Source organism: Polypterus senegalus, chromosome 2 (genome assembly GCF_016835505.1).
Source record: "Polypterus senegalus isolate Bchr_013 chromosome 2, ASM1683550v1, whole genome shotgun sequence".
Lineage (NCBI taxonomy): Eukaryota > Metazoa > Chordata > Cladistia > Polypteriformes > Polypteridae > Polypterus > Polypterus senegalus.
Genome location: NC_053155.1, coordinates 105,417,913 through 105,443,717, shown reverse-complemented (window position 1 = coordinate 105,443,717; position 25,805 = coordinate 105,417,913). Strand labels below are relative to the sequence as shown.

The window sequence follows — 25,805 nt, the reverse complement described above, 5'->3', positions numbered from 1 at the left end:
GCATGTTATCCCCGTGTCTGTGTGGGTTTCTTCCCACAGTCCAAAGACATGCAGGTTAGGTGCATTGGTGATTCAAAATTATCCCTAGTGTGTGTGTGAGCATCCTGCGGTGGACTGGTGCCCTGCTTGGGGTTTGTTTCCTGCCTTGCACCCCGTGTTGGCTGGGATTGGCTCAAGCAGACCCCCGTGACGCTGTGTTCGGATTCAGTGGGTTGGACAATGGATGGAAGTTAAAAAAGTTTTTTTTTTTTTTTTGTAATTATCATTACTACATATTTAAGTTAAAAAACCTTTGTCTGATGAGTGACCTAATGTGAGTAGAAGGTCTTCCCCTTTATCTTCCACAAATATAGTTAGCATTAACAGGCCTTGATAACAACATAGCATTTACTAAAATTCTGCTGGTTATCTATCTGGATATATGATGTGGTCTTCTAGCTCCTCCATACACAGGGTATCACACTGTGAGAAATTTTACTTCATAAAAAGAGTGTTTGGAAACAGACTCACTTTCAATGTACTTGGATCTGCAGAATATCTTACAGTTTTCCTTAATTATATAACTAATATTTTCATAATTAGCGACTTTAACTTAATCTACACTGTTGATTTTTATGATTCTTATTAGCCTTTTCCAAGCATTTATGAATATTGTAAAGTCTAATAATTGCCCCATTAATCTTGTCAATAATTTCAATTCTTTAAATGATTTAAACATTTATTTTAATACTAGCTGTGTAAGCCTGTGCTGTAAAAAGCACGGATCCTAGAAAGTCAGAAATCGTCAGAAAAAAAATTTAAATATAGAGATGTCAGGTAATTGAAAGGCACTACTCTGGACATTTATCTCCTAGGAGGTTTCATTTTGTTTGCATCATTTGTGCATTAGCAGTTAAGCGACTATCTTTCTTCGGATGTTAACATTGCTTGTATTAGCAGTGGGAGGAAAAATAAAAGGGATACCGTTTTGAGGTTGTGCTTGCCACGCTTCTGTAATAGTGGATAAGTGAGTGACTCTCTCTGCGGATGTTTCGTTTTGGCGACGTGCTGGCCTCGCTTGTGTATCCTCGGAGGAGAAGCCGTTAGCCCGACTCCACCTCTCACTTCCAGGCCAGACAGACATACACACTTTCATGCGTAGACGTTTATATGTAACATATTACTATATACAATATAGGTAATCCATCTGAAGATCTCTTGAAATCATTTACAGATACCTTGATAATTGATTCAGAGATACCTATAAAGATTAGATAGATATAAATCAATTTTGTCTGCCTAAAGGTAACTTTACATGAATTGCAGATATCTTTAAAGGAACAGGAATATGTATAGCATATGTGATCAATTTAAATGTATCTTTAAAAAGAGAGAAAATAACTACAAGATATGTGTAATTAATTTAAGAATAACATTAACTGTACAGGTAATAATTGAAATATATGTAATAAAATTCATTTAAAGGTACAGTATCTCTAAATGGCATGCTTCCAACCTCTATCTCTCTCTAAATGGCTACAAATTTTTAATGAACCTTAATGGTTTAAAATAGAAGTTTTTACGTTAACCTGATATAGTTGAATCTTTACATTATTTGAGGGTATCTGTAAATGGTTTGAAAAACATCTTTGACAAATCTACAGATTTCTTACATGCTTTAAATAATATTCTTAAATTACATGGCATTGAAAATATTCAAGAGTCTCAGCCGGGTTTTAAAAAGAACACTATAGCCAACACTTAAAATTCTGATTAAAGAGCAGCAAAGATGATTTTGCCCAGGATGTGAAGAGCAGGGGACTAAGTCCTGGCCAATTTTTCAATGATACAGAAGCCACCTGAGCACAGTAGAAGAGAAAAGAATTCATAAAGACAACAGACTTCCTCACGATTGTTTTGTATCAGAGATTCTTGTCCTGATCATAATATGCTGCTTATTACTATGGATTTTTGTATGTGCAAACTTAAACCAGTCTCAAAAGGAAAACTAAAGAATATGTCTTCAGCATTGTTCAAGTATTTTGTCTTTTGCCACTTGTTTTAAAGTATGCATGTTTGTGGTCTTGTAAGTGAAAAAACTTACACTGGAGCATGAATCCTGCTCCTTTAAAATGTTTTCCATAATCCATCCATTTGTCAACCCACTGAATCTGAACACAGAGTCACGGGGGTCAGCTGGAGCCAATCCAGGGAACAATCCTGAGCAGGGTGCCAAACCACCGCAGGACACACACAAACACCAAGCGCCAATTTAGAATCACCAATCCACCTAACCTGCATGATTTTTGGACTGTGGGAGGAAACCCACACAGACCCAGGGAGAACATGCAAACTCCACGCAGGGAGGACCCAGGAAGCGAACCCAGGACTCCTAACTGCGAGGCAGCAGCGCTACCACTGCGCCACCGTGCCGCCCTTTTCAATAATTAGTATCTTAATATAAAAGCTTTTATTACACTAGGAGCAGAAAGGCACAAATGTGAGAATGTCCAGGGTGGGTCCAAATGTTAACAATACACACAGAAGCTAGTGCTGTTATCGACTGTAAAATGCAGTAAAAAGCAAACGCCATGATATATAATCAAGTTCATTAAAACTTATAGTTTAGAGTGGCAATCCTCCCTCAGACATCCCTCAGACTGTCATTCAGCGAACAGCCTGATGCATCTGTGGGTTTGCCTTTACTCTCAAAGTAGGACTACTTAACAGTAGCATGTCTGATCTTTGAAGCTTTGCCTTCTACAGTGCCTAGAGTAAATGTTAAAACAGACCAACAAATGAAGAAGACTTTAATAAAAGCAATACATTTTCCTGTCTTCTATTGGCTTTTGTTTCTTTAATTGGTTTTGAACTAATCGGCTACACGCTTCAGATTCTTTCTTCAAATAGGGTTAAATCTCTAGCCTTTCATAATAGTGATAAAAGGGGAAGCAATTTCCTTCAGCAAAGTAAATCAATATCTATTTTGAGAGTGTCTGCAAGACTACCCTACAACTGATTCTCTAAGACAAGGCTCTCACTCTAAACACTACACTTTTTGTAAAATGGATGCAGGGTGTGTAGCAATAGCTTTTCCCATGCAGCTATCCTTAAAGTATCAAATAAAGACTCTCAGAAAAAGACCCCATATTAAAAAAATCAGCATTACAAAGATCAAAATCAGAAGAAGGTTGGTATGGTGTTCCCTGACTTTCAGCTATACTGCTGGATTGCAAACCTTCATAATGTGAGACAAAGGAATGAAGAAGACAGTGCTGAATACAAACCAGCCTAGAAAATATTTTGACTAGTAAAGAGAAACATACCAGCAGCACTTCCAGACTTTATCAAATATTATTGCAGAGCTTGCCCTTTGAAAACCTTCGGCAATGCTGAGAAAGGGACCTCTCAATGAATATCTCAGGCAAGGAATGTCATTCTTTTTAAATTTTTTAATCATTCTTTTTAATCCACCTGAAAATTGTCCGCAGCATGTGCCTTTCTAACTTAACACCTTTCAAAATTTATCAGGAGTTGACCCTAATTTTGAATGACGCCCAACAGCTCCAGGTTCACTCTAATATCTATTTTGGGAATGTCCAAAATTAAAAGTTTTTTTTAAGTATATATATATATACAGTATATATATATATACACTAGAGGGCTGTGCCCCCTGCTCGCTTCGCTCGCCAACCCCCTTTTTTGGTTTTCCAGATACTCACTTTTAAGATTTTTTTCTTTGAATTGTTGCTATTTCATTAGTTTCACTTTTATTTCAGAACTTCTGTAAAAACAATATTTGTAATCTTTCAAGTCCTAATATGCTGAATCTTTTAAATGAGGTCAGTGAGACATGTGTTTAATGACTTTGTACCATAATTCAGGATAGGTTTCTCTGTTTGGAATTTCAGCACAGACAAAATGATCTGCATCATCGGCAGTTAATAATTTTTTTTGCAAAGTAACCAATAAATGCATGTGAGGTAAACCACGTTTTTGAAATTCTCTGACTTCAAAGCCTTACAATATTTACATACTTCTGACATATCACCTATGTACATATACTGGATCTCTATTCACCTTTTCATTATTTCTCCGAGTAATAATTTCTCTTTCTTTGCGCTAATGCGATGTTTACTTTCTTTTTTTGACACTGTCGTTTTTTTCTGCTTTCATATTCTGTATCTTGCTCTGCATGTGTCTCGTGCCTACGTTTTTTTTGAGACTTTTGAATTCCAGTTTTTATTATGTCTAATCTGCTCTGCATGTGTTTGGCCCACTTGTTTTTTAACCTCTTTATGATGTTTTACTTTGTTTTCTACTTTGTCTTTTATTTCTGACCTCGCTTTGTCCTGCTTTTTTCAATGAGACGTGGTCCGTGGTGATTATTTTCCCTTTTTCGAGTAATAATTTCTGTTTGTTTGTGCTACTGCGATCTTTACTTTCTTTTTTTTGATACTTCTAATTTTCCTGCTTTCATATTCTTTAACTTTCTCTGCATTTGTATCGTGCCAACGTTTTTTTGAGCCTTTCTAATTCCACTGCTTTCATAATCTCTTACCTGCTCTGTATGTGTATAGCGCCAACATTTTTGAACATCTTTATGAAGTTCTACTTTGTCTTTTACTCTTTGTCTTTTAATTCTGATCCCTATTGGACATGCATTTTTTCGCTTCCACTTTTTCCAGGCTGATTGCCTAATTTTTTGAATTTGCACCTAGATAATTATTTTTCTTTTTTGCATTTTTTTCTCTCCAACACTTTTGAGTCTCTTTTTTTCGTGCTGCTCTTTCTTCTTCTCTTAATCGTCAACATTTCATCTATAACGTATTGTCCTTATACGCTTTACATGCGCTGAGAGCCCGGGATCTGTGTGTTTACAAAGCCTTTACACGACTGAGTGTTTTGCTGCCCGTGGTCTTATTATTGGTTTTAAGCAGGGCGTGTCTTGCAAGAATCTCATGTTCTACGTCCCAGCGAGATGGTCCTGGGCCAATCTCTTTCATCTCGTGGGTCTTTTAAGTGTCTTCCATGATCTTCACGGGAAGATCACATCTCGTCTCCCTGCTGTTTTTCTACAGGATTTTTTTTTATTATACATACATATATATATATATATTAGGGGCATTGCTACGCCACTTGAAGCAGCTTTTGGAGGTATTTCAGTCAACTTTATATTATCTGGTGATAAATTATTATTTCTACACTACATTGTTAGTACACTGACTAATTCTCCTCAATTGGAAGAATCTTAATGTACCCTCAATAACTCAATGGGAAGATGGTATTTTATATTAACTAAAATTTGAAAAAATATGCAGAGCTTCTTTGGCCAGATTTTATCAATGTTATTTTAAATTAATTTTGCCTTGCTTCTGCATGTGTCTCTGCTAAACTCCTTTTGTTTCAGTTAATCAGGGGATGCATAACACAGCGTGTCTGCCTTCTCTCTCTTCTTTTTCTTTTTCTCATTTCTTTAAAAATTTGCTTTCTATTCTCAGCGAGGGTGTGGATTTTATTATGATTTATGACTTCTGTGGCGGATGGACCCATGCCACACCCGGAAGTGCAGCCTAATTTGGGTAATTACCACCTGAAGCTCTTCCGGGTGTGCTATAAAGGGAGACTACAGCCACTGCTGAGGGAGCTGGAGTCAGGAGGAGGAAGACGGAGCTTGCAAGAGAGGAGTGGAGGCGGCTGAGGAGACAAAAAGGACTGAGTAGTCGTGTGTGAGTTGGTGGAACCAAATTGTAAATAGTTGTAAATAAACCGTGTGTTGTGGACATTTGGTGCTGTGTCTGTCTGTGGTTGGGCTATCTGTTACACTACATATTTTCTGTGATATATTGGATTGCTTGTAATTCTAATTGAAAAGGCTTTCAATCTTGTAATTTTGCTGTTGAAAGTGATCTGGTCACTTATTCTGTGGAGCCTCCCCTTTTCTCCTAAACCCAACATGCTGGATGTATGAGTGACTTGTGTCCTCGAATGGACTTGTACCCTGTTATGGGATAGTCTCTGTGATCCTGATATTGAAGTAAGCTTAGTAGAGCATGAACGAGTAAATAAACATTTCAAAATGGTAATTTCTGCTCTTAAAACTACAGTTCTCTACATAAATCTAGGGTTCTGAAGAACGTTTATATATTTATTTGACACACTCACTGATATTATCATAAACACTATTGGGGGAAAAAACCTATAGGTAGGTTATGGACATTACGTTGTGTCAGTTTAAATTGGTTTTGTACAGTTAGACACATGCATTCAGAAATGAAAACATATTCAGAATTATAATTGATTTGCATCAACAATTACCAAAAATAACCAGTCAGGATTAGATGTGTATCTGTTGCCTGCTGTGAACACATTTAAAAGCTGATTTACAGTAGCTTGGCTTTGCCAACTCCATTGGTAGATTTATTAATTTAATAAGATGTAAGTAAACATCAAATTGGTTCATTTAAAGAAGTGGAACTACTCAGTTAAACTCGTAAGAAAGTAATGTTGATGTCCAGTTTTAATATATACAATTTTCTACATTAAATATAGCCAGATGTCAAACATATAAATGAATGTAGTAAATAAAATACAGTAAACACCTTTGTTTTGCTTGCAAATAATACAAGTGACACAAAATTGCACTGTGTATTCCATACAGACTTAATTACATGAGTGAACATTTATTCCCAGTGAAGTGTGCTTCAGCAGATTTTCTCGGCCTGTACAAATTCTATATATACCTGAGTTTACAAACTTTAATTGCCTTTGTTATTTTAGACAACTGTATTTTTAGTGCTAATTCAGTAAATATGGTTCTGACCACGTTAGCATAAGCTTGCTCAATGCAAAACAATTTGTAATAATACTATTGTTTTTTGTGTTATCACAAAATCTCAGCTAGTCTGTAATATGTAGTGTCCCTTGCATTTCCATTCAAAACTACAGGATGCTGTAAAAAATGTCTTATCTCTTCATGCAGTCTACCATACTGTTAGCCATCACTTTCTCCTGGGAAAAATGTAAAACTGGGTTCACCAACATTATACATAATAACAAAAAGAGCAGAGAACTTTTTAAAACATATGTACAGTCAAAAAACCAGTTCCTGGATACAGAACAGCTTTTTATATTGTAACAAAATGAATACATAAAATCAATTACAACTTTAGCAATTTCATTCTATCTTGGTTCTTATGAACCAAGATAAGATGTGGCATAAATGATTTCACTTTGGAAATTAAATTATAGCCAATTACACACAAGGATTATTTAACAGAATACCAAGGTGTTTGCTTTACTAGCTCTGCAAGGTACAGTAAAAAATAACACAACAGACAAGCTTAAAAATTAAGTGTTATTGTACATTTAAATACCAAAATACTTTCTATATCTCAGTGGGCAAACTGAAAAAAAGGCCTGAATGCTTCACTGTCACTTTCTGGTCTGCAACAGTAGATAATTCTCTACCACCTACTATGCTGACATGAACACTGTGCTTACTGTGGCATATCTGTCGGCATTCTGCTAAACGTACTAAGCACAGAAATATCTGCAATGTGTCACAGAGAAAGATTTTCTTTGTTTTCTATTCTGAAAAATAAATTATACTTGACCACTGACAAGCAGTTGCCCGGTGCAGCTATGAGACATACCATCTTGTTAGATCAAGGTAAACAACTTTGCTTGGATGTCACTCTCTCTTTCATCTGTCCTTGATGCTCTATCCATCTCTCTGCACACAATACAAAACAGCTTTAATCCTGGTTTTCTATCAGCTTTACCATGAAAATGAATGTAAAATCTCATGTTTTTAATTTCTCTTTAGCTCTTGTTTTTACATGATTATGTAATAGTGTTCTTTTGTGGCAAATATTTCTTTTGGGTCACATATTGTTTTTTTCTTTTTAGTTTGTATAATCATGCAATGCACAAACTTTGATGCTGCTCTTCATTGAAATCTTTTCATTTCATGCTTTGCCATTTACTGTGAAATTCTTAATCTACACGTGCAAAGTGAAATAAATTTTAAGTGACGGAGACTATAATTTCTGTATTGATGACACAATTTCTGATTTAAGTTCTAAAGTTTATATTTAAAACTTTATTATATTCCACATATTATAATGCCTGAAAAATTAAAAGCTTTCAAATTGTATGCATGTTTTTGCTCTAAAGATTATATTTACAGTATATAAGTATATATGTATTTGTCACAATGCAGATATTTTCACAACAATAAAAGACACAAAGTCTGCCACCCTAAGGAAACTGATTTAATTTATGCACTAATTAGGGTAAAAAAAGACTTTGACCTCAAACAAAATTATAGCATCTAAAGTAAAAGTTTTCAAGTTTTCAGAGAAAAGTAAGGGACAAATGACTCCCCTTTCCTTTTCAAACATCAGTCTTAAAGCACAAATGAGTTCATTAGCTAACCCAGCCAGACTTTCTATTAAGCTAGTCAATAATTAATTGCACTTGAAATTAAATATATTTTTCACCCAACACCTAATTAAATTCAGACTATGTTTCTGATTAAGATTCTGGATCATGTGGTGAGATCCATTTTTTCAAAGTGTTTACCTCTGCTGCAAGGGGAGATCATTTAAATTTTAATAATTAAATTTTTTAAAAAGTAATTACCCTTAGTAATTAAGAAATTTCAACCTGGTGGGCTATGCCAGCACCATGTGTTGTTACAATGATTATATGGTATATTTCAGATGAAGCAATTGATATGTTTCTGTGTCTTGATTTTCCCCACCACTATACCCACTTCTGATCAGTCAATTAACAGGAAATAAAATTCTAGGTTTAAAAGTAAACACAATGAAAATAAATAATAGCACTTTTATATGTCTCTGACTATGAGCACACAAGATGCATTAGGAAATTATAATAAAGTAACATAATATTTTATGACATCTTAAGAGCAAGAAAATAAACAGCTAATACATTATTAACTGATATAATATGCAGCTGAGAAGGGTCATAAGGAATAATATATACTGAACACGTTAAAAAAAAAAAGATTTACTATTTCAGGGTGAGGACAAGCACTGCCCAAACACATACACACACACACACACACAAACCTATGTGTTCATTTAAGCCTGAGAGGTTGTAAAAATCATTCACTGTCATACCCTAATTCTTATTATATTCCACTTTAACTTGAGTGGAATACAGAATGATGGATGAATTGTTAATGTGACCCTAAGTATTGAATAATTTCACATTTATTTTTTGCCTTATAGTTGAACATATATACTAAATATATTCATTCATATTCAGCATCCATCCTGCTAGTATTAATATCAAGGAAGGAGCTCATATTGTATGAGATGCTATTCCAACACAAGACACACTCACGTAGCCATCAATTAACTTACACCTCATGTCTGTGTGACCCTGGAGGAGAGTGGAGTACCAATCAGGAAAGAAGAATATTCAAACTTCAGAAAAACAATGACTAGGCCAGAGTTTTGAATTGAGAACTCTGAAGCTATGGGACAGCAGGCCAGTCTAATGAAAAACATACACTTATCTGGGGTGTCAATGCTTGTAAGACTATGTCTGTATTTGTGTGCTTTGCAAGTCCCTGACCTTTGTACACTACAATCAGGAACATTTATGGTTCATGGTCAACTTAAATGTGTAAAAGTATGCTAGAAAATGGATTGCTGAAAACACAAATTCCACTTTTGACCTGCAGATATATGAATAGTTATTATTCCTTGCTGCTGTACTTGTCATTGTATTTTAAACAAAATGAATGAACCTTTTAATTTTTTTCTATTACATTAGCTAGTATTGTCTGTATTACATCTAACATTCATAGCTGAATTAATGCATCACTTGCATTCAGTAATCTTACTATCCATCGTGTCCCAAAAAATCTTTAATTTTATCCTGAGAGGCTAGGCCACCAGTTTTTCTACATTAAATGCTCAACTCTCCACTACTCAGAGTATTAACCAAATTACCCTCTATTTGAAATACAGCTTCTCCTAATTGTTCTTGAAGTGCCCTAATGTTTTCTTAATCTACAGTATGACCCTTTGTCCTGCACCAAATGTTTACTTATTAAATCAAACCAGTCTCTTCAGCATTAGAGTGTGGCTTTCTGTTGTTAGCCACCCAGCACAAAAGATGTCTGGTCTTTTACATGTTCACTTTGCACATGATCACAGCTTAATTCACTCCAGTTCAATCTATGAGTATGTGAATTTGTTCATCTCAGTCATGTATCAATGCAAAAACACACAAAAAGCCATAGTAGAATACCTATTGCATCTATACTGATATGTCATTCAAATAACTGAGTCCTTCACTAAAAAGCTGCATTTTTTTTACATTTTCTATCAGTCCTGTCATCACACATACATGAGAGCTGAGATTCTATTCTTATTCTTTCTCCTGCTGATTAAACACATTAGTCCCTGGGTTTCTGCCTGTATGTATGCAATCTCAATAATACACATATGGAAGTCAAGTTTTCTGTGTGGCTCTGACCTTAATAATTTCTCTTGCACTACAGATGGGTAGTGAACAGTCTTTCTTTCATTAAACAGTAAGATACTTAGCTGCTGTCATTTTCTGATGCTGCTCTGGATACAAGTCTATATAAGTACTGTGGTAGTACACAAAACTACTGTCTCACAGCTCCAGAAACCTAGGTTCAAACTCAGGGCTGGGCACCAGATATTTAGATTTTCCACCTAAATCTCAAAGATGCTTTATAGACAACTACATATTGGCCAAGTGTGAGTGTGTTTTTGTGCTTGAGCATACTTTGCAATGGGATGTACCACATTGTGCTTTTTTAACTTAGACAGAATCTGATAGTGATGACCCTGAACTGAATTGAACAGGTCTGAAAATAGACAGATAACTCAAAGCATAAAAATAATTTTGAAAAGTTATCAGTTTGGCTAACTGCTGTGTATAAATCAAGGAAAGACATCTACAAGTGCAATATATAAAGGAACTGAAAGTATATTTTTCTCCTAGCATCTCCTCATATTAGTAACGAAGGCAAGTATTTCAGATAAGTACATGTATTTGTAAATATTAAGGCAGACAATGGAGGTAATTATTTTATAAAGATTGGTTGACATTTCTGAGACAATTCTGAGATACCGTATGAATACTTGATTGGTTCAAAATTACTTTATTCACTAAATTAGTCTGGTATTTTTTATTCATTGGTAGATTTAGGGCGTTTGAAAATTACCTAAAATAATTAAGCAAACATGGATGCCTGTAAAAGGCTACTTTCACCATCCCTTATGTTTTTCTAAAATTTGCCATCTCTATTACAATTAGAACTACTGTTTTAATGTCAGTAAATTCTCTGCATTTACTGTAGTCCAAATAAGGACTCTTCTGCATTCATCTGTTCTACAGAAGTAATTATGAGGCAAACTGCAAATATAACAATTTATATTTCTTATATGATAAATAGGCAGTTCAGTATTAATAAGTTAAATGAGATACTTACCAATAAAATATGCTAGCAGGATGACCAGTGTTACAGAAATTATAATGGCACTCAAAGCAGCACATTTCCAGTTGCAGTACTTGTAGGGCTTCTTCAGACTGAAAGCAGGTCTGGAAAAGGTGCTACGTGGCAGTGGTCGGGGTGGTGGGGAATAAACAGTACTGGAGGTCAGGGGGTATCCCGGTGACGTTGTGCAAAACAAGGGCGATGTTCCACCCGGCTTGAACAGGAAGTGCCTGCAAAAAATGCAGTGTTACCAAAATATCGTTATACAACTTATTTGTTCAAATTATTTCTATTTCAAAGACTAAACGAAACATTAAATGAAAGTCATTTCTTGTACCCTTTACTGGTCAATATATACATATATATAGTCAAAGAATTAAATTTGTTTGTGACAAATACAGTAAAGTTATATCTGATTGATGAAATTTAAAGTTATGCCCTACTTTTTAAATATGTTCATGCCAAAATATGCAGCTCTTCTATTACTTTACCCCTCATCTAAAGAGATAATTGGGTCAAGACCAAGTACAAAGGAACATTATTAACTTGGCTTCTCAAAACTATTTGATATAAACTCGGTGCCATACCTTATTAAGCACTTTTATCCAAAGTTTCAGAATACTATTCTTCACTGCATTGAGGAGACCTCAGTCACAAGTAAAATAGTAAAATGCAGCAGACACTAAAGGCATAACCAACCAGGATTAAAACAGACTTTATTACTCTTTATGGGTGTGTATTTAAAAATGCTTGATTAATGTAAATCAGTAACAAGGTACAAGAAATGATCTGTACTACTTACATCTAGACAAATTAACGTGAATAATGATAAGCTCCACAAAAAAGATTGCAACAATAAATAAATTAAAGATATGCAACTAGATGACTGGATATGCTAAAACTAGGTTTTATGTTAGAAAATGCAAGCTAAGTGTGGTACTGGAATGTGAAAACAGACTTAAAATGTTCATTGTCAACTAATTTTATTCAAACTGGTAAGACATAAACATAGCACATTTTTAACTTGAAAGGTGATCACTCTGGTATTTTTCTCTCATTTGACAAACAACCCAAAATTCAGTGAAAATGAGGAAACTGTCAGCAATACATGACATGCAGTATCAAAAAAAAATTAGACCCGTCAAAAATCAAATGTTATCACAAACAAAATATATCAAGGGTTTGATAAAATATTGCGTCATTTCATGTGCTCAGTTGGAGTACTATTTATTTCAATTGTAAGAATTTAAAATGGAGATACTCTTAATGCAGGAACATTGTACTCATATTTTTAGCAAGTTTCCAAAGTAAAAAGCCTTTGGGATATTAAAGCAATATGGGTCAGGGTAGTACAGACTCAGGTAGTACATCGGGCTCTTGAGATACATGTGAACAGGTCTGTCTGACTAACATACTTAACACAAGTTAAGTATACCTATTCTTAACAGTTGGTGCACTGTAATTCATAATTATGTGGGCTTACAGTTAAGGTACATATGAAAGTATGACCAATTTGAACAAGATCTTTTGACACCTTCCAGTGAATTAATAGGCCCCTACTACAACAGAACTCATCGTTTTACATGATCAACCCTCTTCAGCAACATAAAATCATAAAATCATAGATTCTGTAATTCCAATAAATGTATGCAAATTTATGGGCCTAAAAATCTGCCAAACAAAAATTTTATTTAGATGTGACCTTATCAAATACTATAAAACTGTGTCTTTACTTATTACCTTGAATTTTACAGTATCTCAATGATCTGAAAATGAAGTTTTGAATTATAATTGTGACCCCTATGAAAATGGAATTGGTTGATTGGTTTGTCAATTATGTCATCCACAAAATTGATGATCAATGCATCTTTATATTAAACATATTTTTATGTCCGGCAACATGCCCTGGAGCCGATTAGAGATTCCAGGGAATATATCTCATACAAGATACCCTAAATTGCTCTTGGATTAACAATTACTATAAGAACCTAGAAACCCCTTTACAGGCACTGTGCTGCCCATAAGGCAAGATATTCAGTGCCAAAAGTAGAATATTTTATTTTATAATTGTAACTATATATAAAATTTACATCAACCAAATTTAGAAGCAAATAAAAATAATGCATATCTACTGGAGTGTGTGAAGCTGCCTTGCTTCTTTGTCTGAATGATTACAAAAATTGCTGCAAATTCTATTTTTCCAGCCAATAAAGTACCTAAATTGCACAGGTGAAAACTTAACTTCTCAACAAAAATAAAAGATTTGAAGACTCCAAACAATATTTTTTGTGGTAAGTCACAACAAGCCCTGCAAGTTTTCTTTCCTCAAATGCCCATCTTCCTTGTATATGATTAGTTTTAATTTTGCCAAATCAGTTGCATCAGAAATTGTAGGAAAGTGTTTTCTCTTCCATTTTTTTGCCAAATGATTAAAAATTAAATAGCACTTTACAATTAAGCTGGAATACTATATAATACATAATTAGTTAATGACAAATCCAAATCTCTTCCCTTTAATTCACATCAACCTTTCTAATATTTAGAGTTTTAAAGCAACATTTAAATCATAAAGTGCTTTACATGCCTTTAATTTTTGCTCTTACAGCAAGAATTCATCTTATCTTCTGCTCTGATTATTTTTTTAAGTAGTCTAAAAATCACGTTAGGACTGAGGTTTAAACCTTGAGCATCTGTTTAAATAAATGCTGTTTGAAACAATAACAGATTTCAATCTAGTCTGAGATATAATTTAATTGGCCACATTTTATTAATATTCATAAATCATTCATTAATAATGATTCAATGTTTCTAAAATAAGCACACTATCGAGGATGTTAAACAGTAGTCTTATGTTTAAAAAAAAGTTACAAATTCCATGGATATAGATATTTTACTGCTAATACAGTCTTCTTAAGTATATTACATCAGCAATATACATTACGCATAAATGTGTATAATATAACATTACTGCATTTACCTACAGTATGTTAAAAAAGGGCATCCATGGACATTTAAACACAAATCTTTGTATAGTTTACTCAGATTAATTGTAATGTTCCAAACTAATGCATAGATATTATATCCTAATTTTGATTTCTGTTTATCCTAAATGTTTACGTGCTTTTTCTAGTTCACCTGCTGGCTAATGGACTTCTACATATTTTATGTGACCTTTTTTGCATATGCAAGATGTTTATATATTAAACATTTGTGCATTAGTGTCACCTGAGATTTCCTGTTTGCAAGTGTTTAAAAGATCTCAGGGGAGAGATTATAAAATTAATTAAAAAAATACATTTTGCTTATTTTTTCGAAAATGCTTTTCCAGTATTCACAAAATAGAAAGAAAATTCATATTTTTTTTGATACTACATATATTTTTTTGAAAAATTTGAAATTAAATTTGAAATTTAATGATGCTGATTTTTAATTCTTACTTTACAATAATAACTGTAATAAACAAAAACAATCTTTTGTAAACACGATGCTGTTGTTCTTGCAACAGAAATTAAATGGAGAGAGGTTGAATGAGCTGAAGTATCACATACCCTTCATTGTAAGAACCATCATGTCTTGCTGAGGCGAGAATGTCCATCTCAATGAAGTTGTCCTGTAAAGTCTCTAGGAATGTCTGCTTTGCTATGTTTCTACACATAGATGAAAAGATGAATGAACCTAGTGAGTCATGCATGTAACAAAATAAATAAGGTGTAAAACAAAAACATAAAATGTCACAAAAATAACACCCTTATGGAACTAGATTATTAGTATTAGTGATATATTAGTGAGACAGTCAACAGGAACTACCTATCTGTATGAAGGTGCAGTCAGTGGACTGGGCTTTCACAGAAGGCCTCATACCTTGCACTGAATGATCCCTGCCCTTCTATGAAATCCTCTTGCTCTTCTCTGATATACAAAAGAGTATTCTGGCTCCTTTATGATCACCATTAAAAGAAAATAAATGGATTGCTTTCAAAATCATATATGCACACAAACCTTACATGTATTTTATTTGCCGAAAATAGGAAAAATATCACCAAAATGTTGCAACTTTATTATTAATTTAGCTAACATATCTGCACATGTAAAGGGAAAAAAAATGGTTACATTTTGTTTTACTTTATCATAACCAGCTTCAAAGACCACTAAGGTCCTTTGTTTAATTGTAATATTTTGTAGAGGTTTTATGTATTCTTTAGTAGTATTCTTTATTATAAGGAACTGTTCCATAAGAGAAGGCTGATATAATGTAATGGAAATACAAAACTAGCTTTCAACTACATAATCTGTACAAACTGAACATGAAACCTGCAGCCGGAAATAACTTTTTTCACACAGGCTTTTAAACACAGGCTTTGATATACCACTGTAATAACCTCTTCAGGAAAGTTAGTAATGTACCATATCCAATTGCCCTGCCGATGATAATATCAATCTATTTCAAATTTGTGTTTAGTATTACAATAATTGTTTTAAATCATTTTCTTTGGAAAATAGATGTAAAGTTCATTAATCTACACTTCTATAACATGTACCTACTGTAATTTTAAAATATAAAGCTGTAGCAAGCTTAAGCATATCCCTGGCAGTATGGGATATGTAGCAGAAACCCTCGTTGGCTGCCAGATCATTACACAATGCATTACAGAACATGTCTGTTTATGGTATGACTGGACCAGTTTACAGTCAGTAATTAACCTAAATAGAATACCTTTGTGATACTGCAGTAAAACAGACCACACTGAGAATTCCCATTACATACTATAAATTAGGAAATCAGGAAAAACTCCATTAATCAAAATGGGAAGACAAAACAAGTCTGGAGCTGTGGGTCAAAACCAATACTCATTGTGTCATCATGGAGTCAAGAGAGGAAATTTAGAATAATTTACGTTTAGAATTACAGAGAGAACAGCCCAGTGGTGCAATTTTAGCACTGCTGCCTGACCCGGGCTCAAGTCCTGAGTGTTCCCTGCATGGAGTCTGCATGTTGACCCTGTGTTCAAATGGGGTTCCTCCTCCAGTTTAAAAGACATCCAGGTTAGGTGGATTGAAAATAATAAATTGGACCCTGATATATATACGTGTGTGTGTGTGTGTATGTTCACACTGCAATGGTCTGTTGCCCTGTCAAGAGTTTGTTCATGCCTTTTGGCTGATGCTTGCTGGAATAGACTCAAAAATGGATGGATGAATTTACAGACAGTTAGTTACACTTACATTACAGTTACAGTTACATTAAACTGCTTGTTTAAAAAGCAAATAAGAAAAAGTAAAGCATGTGAAGTGTTTGAATGTGTGTTCATTAATTTTTATAGAACTCCCTTTTTTCTAGAAACTACTGGCTTATCTTCAGTAAAGTAATGTATACATGTATACAATTTTGCTCATTACATCATCTGATTACGCCTTACTTACAGTAGAACAAAGCTAGTGTAATGGGTCACTAAATTAGCTTCATAATTCAACTTGATCTAGGCCTCTGAGGAGCTTAATTGTACTACAGCCAGGTGCTTAAAACATCAACACTGTTTTTTAGCTTCTGGCTGAACATTAAATCTCTATGGGAATGTAATCCTGGTGGCATGTCTTTAAAGAAATTAAGGAGGGAATAAACATGTTCTACCTACTTCAGTTCTGTCATATGAAACAAGCAGGGAAATGCTAATCACTATGTCATGCATAGTCTGCTTGTATGAGAACTTAATATCAAAATTAAAAATTGCTTAAAAAAGTAAAATCTCTGGATAAACTATATTGTTTCTGGCATTTTAATAAGCTAATTTTGATGTCATAATGAACATTTATTTACATCTATCGTACAGTTTCTGATTAAGTGTATTATGTTTAGTTTATGGTTTGTCAGCTACTGTAACACTTTCCCCTTGAGGTGGATGGATGGATATATGGATGAATCTATCTATCTATCTATCTATCTATCTATCTATCTATCTATCTATCTATCTATCTATCTATCATGTGATGAATTATTTTATTTTTTAGAGAAAGTAGTATTTTAGTAGTAGGATCACATCTTAATAATAAACTGAACAAAGAATGTGAGAAGGGGAATTTTTCTGTATATCTTGTACTAAAAAAAAATAATGAGATAACATAAAAATTAGAATTCATTATATTAATATATTAGAGCATTTTTAGAATGCCTTCAACAAAATACATTTTTTGAGATATAAAGAGTCGGAATGAAAATGATTAGAATTAGACTTCATTTCTTCCACAAAATTCAAAACTCTAGCTGTCTCTATACTGGCATAAAGCCAGTTTAAGAGGACATGCTTTGTCAACTGAAAAATAAGCTGAAGACATTTCTGTGAGTTCTAAACGTATGCTAATTTTGATTAGTTTATTTACTTCATATTACAGTTCATTATCTTATCTGATCAAAGATAAAGCCTGGGTAAAAGAAAACTGTTAATCCCAAGTTTGCATTGTTTCATGTATTGCATGCATTTTGTACAATTATTATGTAGGAAACCTTACAGTTTTGCATGATGTGTCTCTTCAAACATTCCTGACGAGAATTGCAGGGAATAGGGTTATTATATTAAAGGAATGCCAGTGAGAGCAGAAAAGGGTGAGGGATATGTTAATTAGACCATGCTCTGAGTTATTTATGGGATTATATCAATGTGATTTTCATTTTGTACAATTTTAGAATCATTGCTTTATCTGATAGGCACAGAGTATTATGACAGTTGCCTTTCTGCAGGTATTTTAGTTTTTTTCTGCAGGTATTTTAGTATTTTAGAATCCTGAACACTTGCTTGCCATACCTGGTTTCAAGAGGAATGTTGCTGTTAAGCAGCCAGTTGTCTTGTGCACATCCTGACTCTTGGGCAGATGTTGGTACTTCCGTTGGTGCCGAGTGGTCTGTGGGGGCAGGGCTGGGATTACTTCGAGGAGTATAGTTTCCACGATTCAATGAATTGATTGACGATGCATGGTGCTGGTTTGGGTTTTGAGAATGAGAAAGTGGAAGTGGTGGAGTCCTCAGTCTGGCATGGTTTTGAAATGTGGTTGTTTGGTCTAAAAAGAGAAAAAGAAAGAATATGAAAAGGGTGTTATCTTTAAAATGTTTCTAGTCCTTACATATGTAAATTCTTTCAAGCACATGTTTTAAAAAAGTGATTTTTAAATATGTTAAAATGTGATTTAATATGAAAAAGAATACACATATAACAGAACATGGACAATTACAGAGGATGCAACTACTGTACAACAGAAGATTTACATCTTTTCACACTAAAGTATACACCCTTTTAACAAACGTAGCCTCACTACTGTCAAAACTAATAAAAAAAACAAAGCAGATTAAGTACAGTCATCATGCTACGCATTTCTTGCCATAAACAATGTATATTGTATACATTTTTGCTTTAAAATAGGTTAACAAGTTATTTTCTCTGCTTACTGCAGTTGCCTTGTCTAAAATAAGTACCACTGAAAATGTATACTTAGATCAAGGCAAAATTTAGATACTTTAATGAATAATGTTTTAAATATAATTTGAAATATACTCCTTTACTTTCATTCGATGTGTCTGATATTTTCTATGGGGTACGTAAAAATTTACAGCTGTTTTGGGCTCCTTCAGGCGTAAAGCTAATAATAATTTGACAAGTGCTTGTGAAATCCCCATAATTAAACCAATAAATAATTTTCTCTATACTGAAGTTTTATTTAATTTGAAACCTTCTCTATATAAAAACTAATAACATAATTGGCAATTTATTTATGTCAACAAATTCCTGTGCAGTAGTCTTGTTACACTAAAAAGTGCTGCAATAGATGCTGCACTTCATTTCAGCACAACCTGCGTTAACATTCAAACGTATTAAAACACGATAGATGTATAAAACTGTAAGCTGCCCATTTTCTACTTATCATATTACATGCAGAAGCCTAAACACCATGTATGAATTTGATTAACATTTATTAAAAGAAGCTGCACTACTTTAAATAAACCACATTTTTTTCAGATATCATATTTAAAGAAAACATTTACTTGAGGCATATATATGTTATATTAATTTTAGAAATAATCAGAATTTAAATGATACAATAATTAAACCATTTTCATTATTGTTTTAATGTGAAAAAATAAGGATAAACACAATTCTACAGCTTGTAATGAATCAAGTTTGAATTGTTTTCACCTATATCCTCAGTGACAGCTAAAGATTTGATTTATTTTCTTTTTATACCACATGCACACCTAAACAAATGACATTGATTTAATCTGCTTTGAAGGGCTGGTTTCTTACTCTTTATATATATATATATATATATATATATATATATATATATATATATATATTGTCAGGGATGCCAGGGGCCATGACCCGGCCGGGACGCCAGGAGGGACCGGAAGAGGGTCAGAGCCCTGCCTGGACCACGGGGTTCGCCTTCCGGGTTGCTTTGGGAGCCACGGGTCAAGGGCTTGGAAGCTCTTCCCTGTAGGGGCCCGTGGCCACCGCCAGGAGGCGCCCCAATGCCTTGGGGACTTGTTTCCCCAGCACTCCTGCCACACCAGGAAGTGCTGGGGAAGACTAGGGCGGCGCCGGGAGCAGCGGGAGGACAGCCGGCATTTCCGCCACGCTTGGGCGTGGCCAGAAGATTGCCGGGAACACCTGGGGCTCATCCGGGTCCTCCATAAAAGGGGCCGTCTCCCTTCATTCAGGGTGGAGTCGGGTGGAAGGAGGACGAAGCAGTGGAGAGTGGAGGCGGCCCGAAGAAAGGCATTGTGGCCAGGACATTGAGTATTTGGGGTTTTGTGCACGTGACTAGGTCTTTGTGACCAGTGAACTGGGGTCTTGGTGACCATAATAATTGTAAATATTTTGTAAATAAACGTGTGGTGGTGTGATAACAACATGTCCGCCTGTCTGTGCCCGGGTGCCGTTCACGTCTGGCGTAGTCGGCAGGATGCTCCGCCTGTTTCAAGGCGGAGACCTGTTATTAAACAATTTGTTGTGGACGACCCGGTGCAGCAGGGGACCCCACCCACGTACCGCGGGTGCTGCATGCACACAGTCCCGCGGGGTAAAGGAACCCCACGGACCGCCAGGGGTCCGCAGGAGGGCCGTTATTCCCTGAAGCGGGCGGGCGGCGTGCATTGGAGGAGTGCAGCGGGCTCCCACGATCGCGCCGTTGCTGGAGGCGCCCGGGACGGCATGGCGTCCAGAGAGGCCACGCCGAGGACGTTTCCTCGGTTTGACGGGACCTGGGAGGTGAGTTCCCTGCCTATCGGCAGCCGGCCCTTGGGGGCCGGGCGTGTGTTTGTTTTCCAGGCAGGGACCTCCGGATCCGCGTCAGTGGCGGGCGCATGCTGGTCTGCGGGCTCCGGCAGCGTGGCGGCAGCCGCGAGGGCTGCGGAGGAAGAGACGCTGCAGCTCGAAAGGTGCTGGCAACAGCAAGGCTGCCGGCAAGCACGTCGCCGCCGCAGAAGGAGAGCCAAGATGGCCGCGGACCAGAAGTCCCTCCCCCTGACAGGCACGCGATTGGACGGTGTGTCTTGTGTGCCCGCCGATGACTGCAGAGAGGCGGGACCAAGGAATGTCCATCACGGGCAGGGGGGAGACCCGATTGGGCGGAGGAGAAGGCCCACAGGAAGTGGCGGCGTCGGAGGCCGACAGTCAGGTAGGCTCCGCGTCGGTTAACTTCCTGTCTTTGCCGGCTGCTTTGGCGGAGCTGGAGGCGTCCCTTCAGCCCGCCGGGCAGCGTGTGTTGCAGGTGCTATGTGCCCTCCGGGCTGAGGTGCTGGTACTGGAGAGGAAGGCGCTCGCGGCGCTGAGAACGTTTCAATCGACAACGGGACGGCGCGACGCTGGAATCTCCAGCCGGAGAGGTACGGCGGAGGCGGTGAGGAGCAGCCGACTCCGTAAAGCATATGGGAGGGCTGCTGAAAAAGGCTGTGATGACAATGATCAGTTCGAGTAAGCAGCCCTCCGACAGGAGTGCGGCGCCGCGGACTGTATCTTGTGGCGAGGGGGGAGTCCGAGAGGACGCGGAATGGACACGGGCTGCTAAGTGCCCCGGGTCCTAGCGCCCTCCGCCCCGAGTCGGCTGCGGTCTTGCGCCGCACTATAGGGACGCAGACGGGACAGAGGCGCCTTTTATTCCATAAGGAGTCTCAAACCGTCATGGCGTCCCAGAGTGAAGGGAGGAATAAGAGGCTGGGTGCCGATTCCTCCGATATGTTACGGACGCAGACGGGAAAGGGGCTCGTGTTGATTAATACGGAGCCGCATATCGTCAAGGCGTCCGAAAGTAAAGGGAGGATTAAGAGGCTGGGTGCCGATTCCTCCAATAAGGTGAGACGCGTTGCTGGGTGCACGCGTGCGGCTGGCTGCCCTCTGGGAGAGCAGAGGGAATCCCTGAGGCCGGCGGAGAGAGAGCGGGCGGTGCCGACGATTCCATCATCGAGAGGACACGGAAGCGCGGAGAGGGTGCCGATCAGGCAAGTGCCGGGGTGCCGGTTGGAGGGGGGAACGCTGCCCGTGCGTGGCACGAGCTGGGTGCTTTGGCAGCGGTTCTGCCCCTGTATTCTCTTTTGTAGGGACGGACACCGGGCGAGCTGAAGGAACCCTTCCGTGGCGGAACAGCCCTCTGATGTCGGGCCGTCTGCAGAATGATCTCTGTCGGTGCGCAGGTGCGCTCACAGCTGGAGGAGCCAACGGGGGAACGAGTGCCTCAGAACAAAGGGGCGTGGAGGTCTCGGAGGGGGTGCCGACCGAGGAGGCCCCGGGGTGCCGGTAAAAGGGGGGAGCACAACCTGTGCGAGGCACAGGGATGCACCATGGGTTGGTGCTCAGATTGTGTCTCCGCCCCTGTCCCTGCTAGGAGTGCGGGGCCGGACCCCGGCTATCCTCGAGTGGGACCCGTTTCGGGGCTCTGCTGCCCTCGCGGGACGGGTCGCTCTTACCCACGAGTGGTCTTCGCTGGCTGTGGGGCACTGTCAGGGATGCCAGGGGCCATGACCCGGCCGGGACGCCAGGAGGGACCGAAGAGGGTCAGAGCCCTGCCTGGACCACGTGGGGTTCGCCTTCGGGTTGCTTTGGGAGCCACGGGTCAAGGGCTTGGAAGCTCTTCCCTGTAGGGGCCCGTGGCCACCGCCAGGAGGCGCCCAATGCCTTGGGACTTGTTTCCCCAGCACTCCTGCCACACCAGGAAGTGCTGGGGAAGACTAGACGGCGCCCGGGAGCAGCCGGGAGGACAGCCGGCATTTCCGCCACGCTTGGGCGTGGCCAGAAGATTGCCGGGAACACCTGGGGCTCATCCGGGTCCTCCATAAAAGGGGCCGTCTCCCTTCATTCAGGGTGGAGTCGGGTGGAAGGAGGACGAAGCAGTGGAGAGTGGAGGCGGCCAAGAAAGGCATTGTGGCCAGGACATTGAGTATTTGGGGTTTTGTGCACGTGACTAGGTCTTTGTGACCAGTGAACTGGGGTCTTGGTGACCATAATAATTGTAAATATTTTGTAAATAAACGTGTGGTGGTGTGATAACAACATGTCCGCCTGTCTGTGCCCGGGTGCCGTTCACAATATATATATATATATATATATATAATATGCATATATGCATTAAAACCTCGATTAAGGGTCAGGCCAGAGGCCATGACAGATGAAAGAAAAGGCGGGTAACAGAATATTATTTACAAAACAAATCTATATTAACAATATATACAAGTAACAAAATTAATTCATTCATATAATGTTGTAATGACCAGCATGGCCAACGCAACTCAGAAGTACTGGAGTTTTCTGAGTTTTACGGTGCCCTGTCTTATACTCCGTTACCTGGGTTATGGAGCACACCTCCAAAACAATAAAATAAAGTTTTTTCTACAATTTTTTTATGTCCTGCCACTCACATTCTGTCTTTCTCTATCTCACAAACACTCATGCTTAATGTCTCCTTACTCCCTGCTCAAAACTTCCTTCTGCCGCACATTCCTTTTTCTCATAATTTCTCCTTTCACTCATCTCCTAAGAGGCATCTCCATCCCTGACAGAACAGAAGCCCTTCATCCCCCAGCAATTTCTGCTCCAACACAGCCCATCACTAGCTGCCTGCATAACATAATATACTAAAAAAACATAACAGATTTAAAAAGAAAATTACAATACAGAAGAACTTTAACATTAACACTAGAATTACCAGAGCCTACGAAAAAATTGTAGATCCGTCCCACCTTAAATTGCTTCGCACCTCTCCATCAGCGTCTTTTGTCCTGTAAATGTGTCGATAAGCAGCAAGCAGCCTACTATCACATCTTCCCACCGCCGCACAGTTTTCTCAGCGCAAGTCTATTTACCTGCTTGTTAGTTGCTTAGTGATGACAAAAGTACGATGTGCATTCTTGCTCCGATGTAGAACCGTCGTCATGATCTGAGTTCACCTCTGTTATAGCGCGTCTATGTGAAAACAGCAGTGTCAAATGCGAGGGGGTGGAGGGAGGTGGGATTGTGAACATGACTGAGAGAATAAAACTGAATAAAAAAAACAAAGCTAACCTTTACAAGTATCATACATTTACACCGGCTGTTACAGACTGGAATCAAATGTATGTTTTTATTCTAAAATAGTAACAATAAGAGCAGCTCACTTCTGAAAACGGACTCGTCCAGAGTCAAACCTGTGAAGTTTTGATTACCAGTCAACAGTTGATATCATTGCACCACTGAAGCGGTTGCAGCAAATGCGTGTCAATGTCGCAGCCTAACGCAAGTTCTTTTTCTGCAGTTATATTCTTGAATAGAAGCGTACTTGTTCTATTATATTTGTACCTTTTGTGAAAGTGTTTATTTGATATTTGGATTTCAGGCTTCACACATTATACACTTCATGTCTTACTAAAACATGAAAAACGTTTCTGTTTTAACTATGTGTTTACATAGATCGTTGCAGACACTGAACACACATGAAATGCATGTGTTCCAAATAACGATATAGTATTTATAAAAGGTGTCATTTTGCTTGACTTCTTACACTATTCAACTCTAAGCAACTGACACACAGGTAAACAGACTTGAGCTGAGAAAAACTGGGTGGGGGGATGTGATAGCAGGGTGTTTGCTATTTGCTGCTTATTAACACATATACAGGACAAAAGATGCTAATGGAGAGGTGCGAAGCGATTTAAGGTGGGATGGATCTATGAGTTTTTTGTAGGCTCTGGTAATTCTAGTGTTAATACAAAACAATATTACTGTCCATGGCTTCTGTTTTCAACATGTTTTTTCAATTTTGTCGGCATCAAGCTTTATATTGTTCACTGTTGTTCTTCCTGCACCGCAAATTGAAGCAATACTTGAAGCACTTTAACTGTTTTGTAAAATGTAAAATAACTTAATATTTTGGAGTTTACATAGCATTTTATGAACCGATCATTTCTGGAGGAAAACGAAGAAGTGCTTTGACTGATCGAGTAAATCTCCCCGCAGCAGCAAAGAGGATGGGATTGGGCGACAAACTCTGGGTCGCCCACATCTAATTATGCAAATGCAGATAACGTTTCATTGGTGGGTTTGAAATCTTATCCCCGTCCATGTATGTGCATGTCCCTTTGAGCTCTGCACCTCACTCCCCTGAGCTCTATCTCAGCTCCATCCCATGGCCCGCAGCAAGGACCTTCTCTGCCTATGCGCTCACTTTGTGCACGTGCAGTAACCTATCCTGTTAGGTTACACAATATAGTGAATATGTGGAGTCTCAAGATGTGCTTTTGATAGTTTTTTGCAAAGTGAGTGACATACTCAATAAGTTCAGCTCGCACATCGTTTAAACAACAATATTGTATATCGTAGACGATACATATTGCACATAGGAAAAAAACAAACAGAAGCAAAATTAAACACAGTGAAGAGGTTATCTGCATTTTTACTCGGTCCAGTGTAAGGATTTGCCCCCTGGCTATCAAAAGACTATAATTTCTCTATTTCCATCTTTGTTAGACTCACAACACTTTGCCATTTGTGAGCTGTCAGCACCAATCCCACCCTGCCTCATTTTTAATCAAATCACCCTACATGTTATGACATTCCACAAAACAACAATTGGAGCTCAGTATATATAGTATATGATAATGCTCTCTTCCTCTAGTAGTTCTCTCCCTTCTTTTCTTATTCACTAGTATGAATCATGTCAAGATATGATCACAAGTAACCAGCTCCCTAGCCCTTCCTTTCAAGTGAGCAAGCATTTCACTCAGTGTAGGGGTATTATAAATATCCTACACTGTTCTTTGTTTAGGGTTGGTGAAGTGCATTAAAATTATGTTCAACCTTAA

General features: G+C 37.9%; 1 protein-coding gene across 19 annotated transcripts in view; it reads right to left on the bottom strand.

Moving 5' to 3' along the window:
• tenm4 (teneurin transmembrane protein 4) overlaps positions 1-25,805 on the bottom strand; it is a 627,939-nt gene that overhangs the window by 206,744 nt on the left and 395,390 nt on the right. For 11 of the 19 annotated variants that reach the window (XM_039744302.1, XM_039744300.1, XM_039744305.1 and 8 more), the window contains 4 exons: positions 18,289-18,541; positions 15,353-15,427; positions 15,040-15,138; positions 11,486-11,721 (listed from right to left, as the gene is read on the bottom strand). In XM_039744302.1, the coding sequence (XP_039600236.1) occupies positions 11,486-11,721; positions 15,040-15,138; positions 15,353-15,427; positions 18,289-18,541 (663 nt within the window). The remainder of the gene's footprint in view (positions 1-11,485; positions 11,722-15,039; positions 15,139-15,352; positions 15,428-18,288; positions 18,542-25,805) is intronic. The other 8 variants (XM_039744310.1, XM_039744312.1, XM_039744318.1 and 5 more) reach the window with 3 other exon arrangements.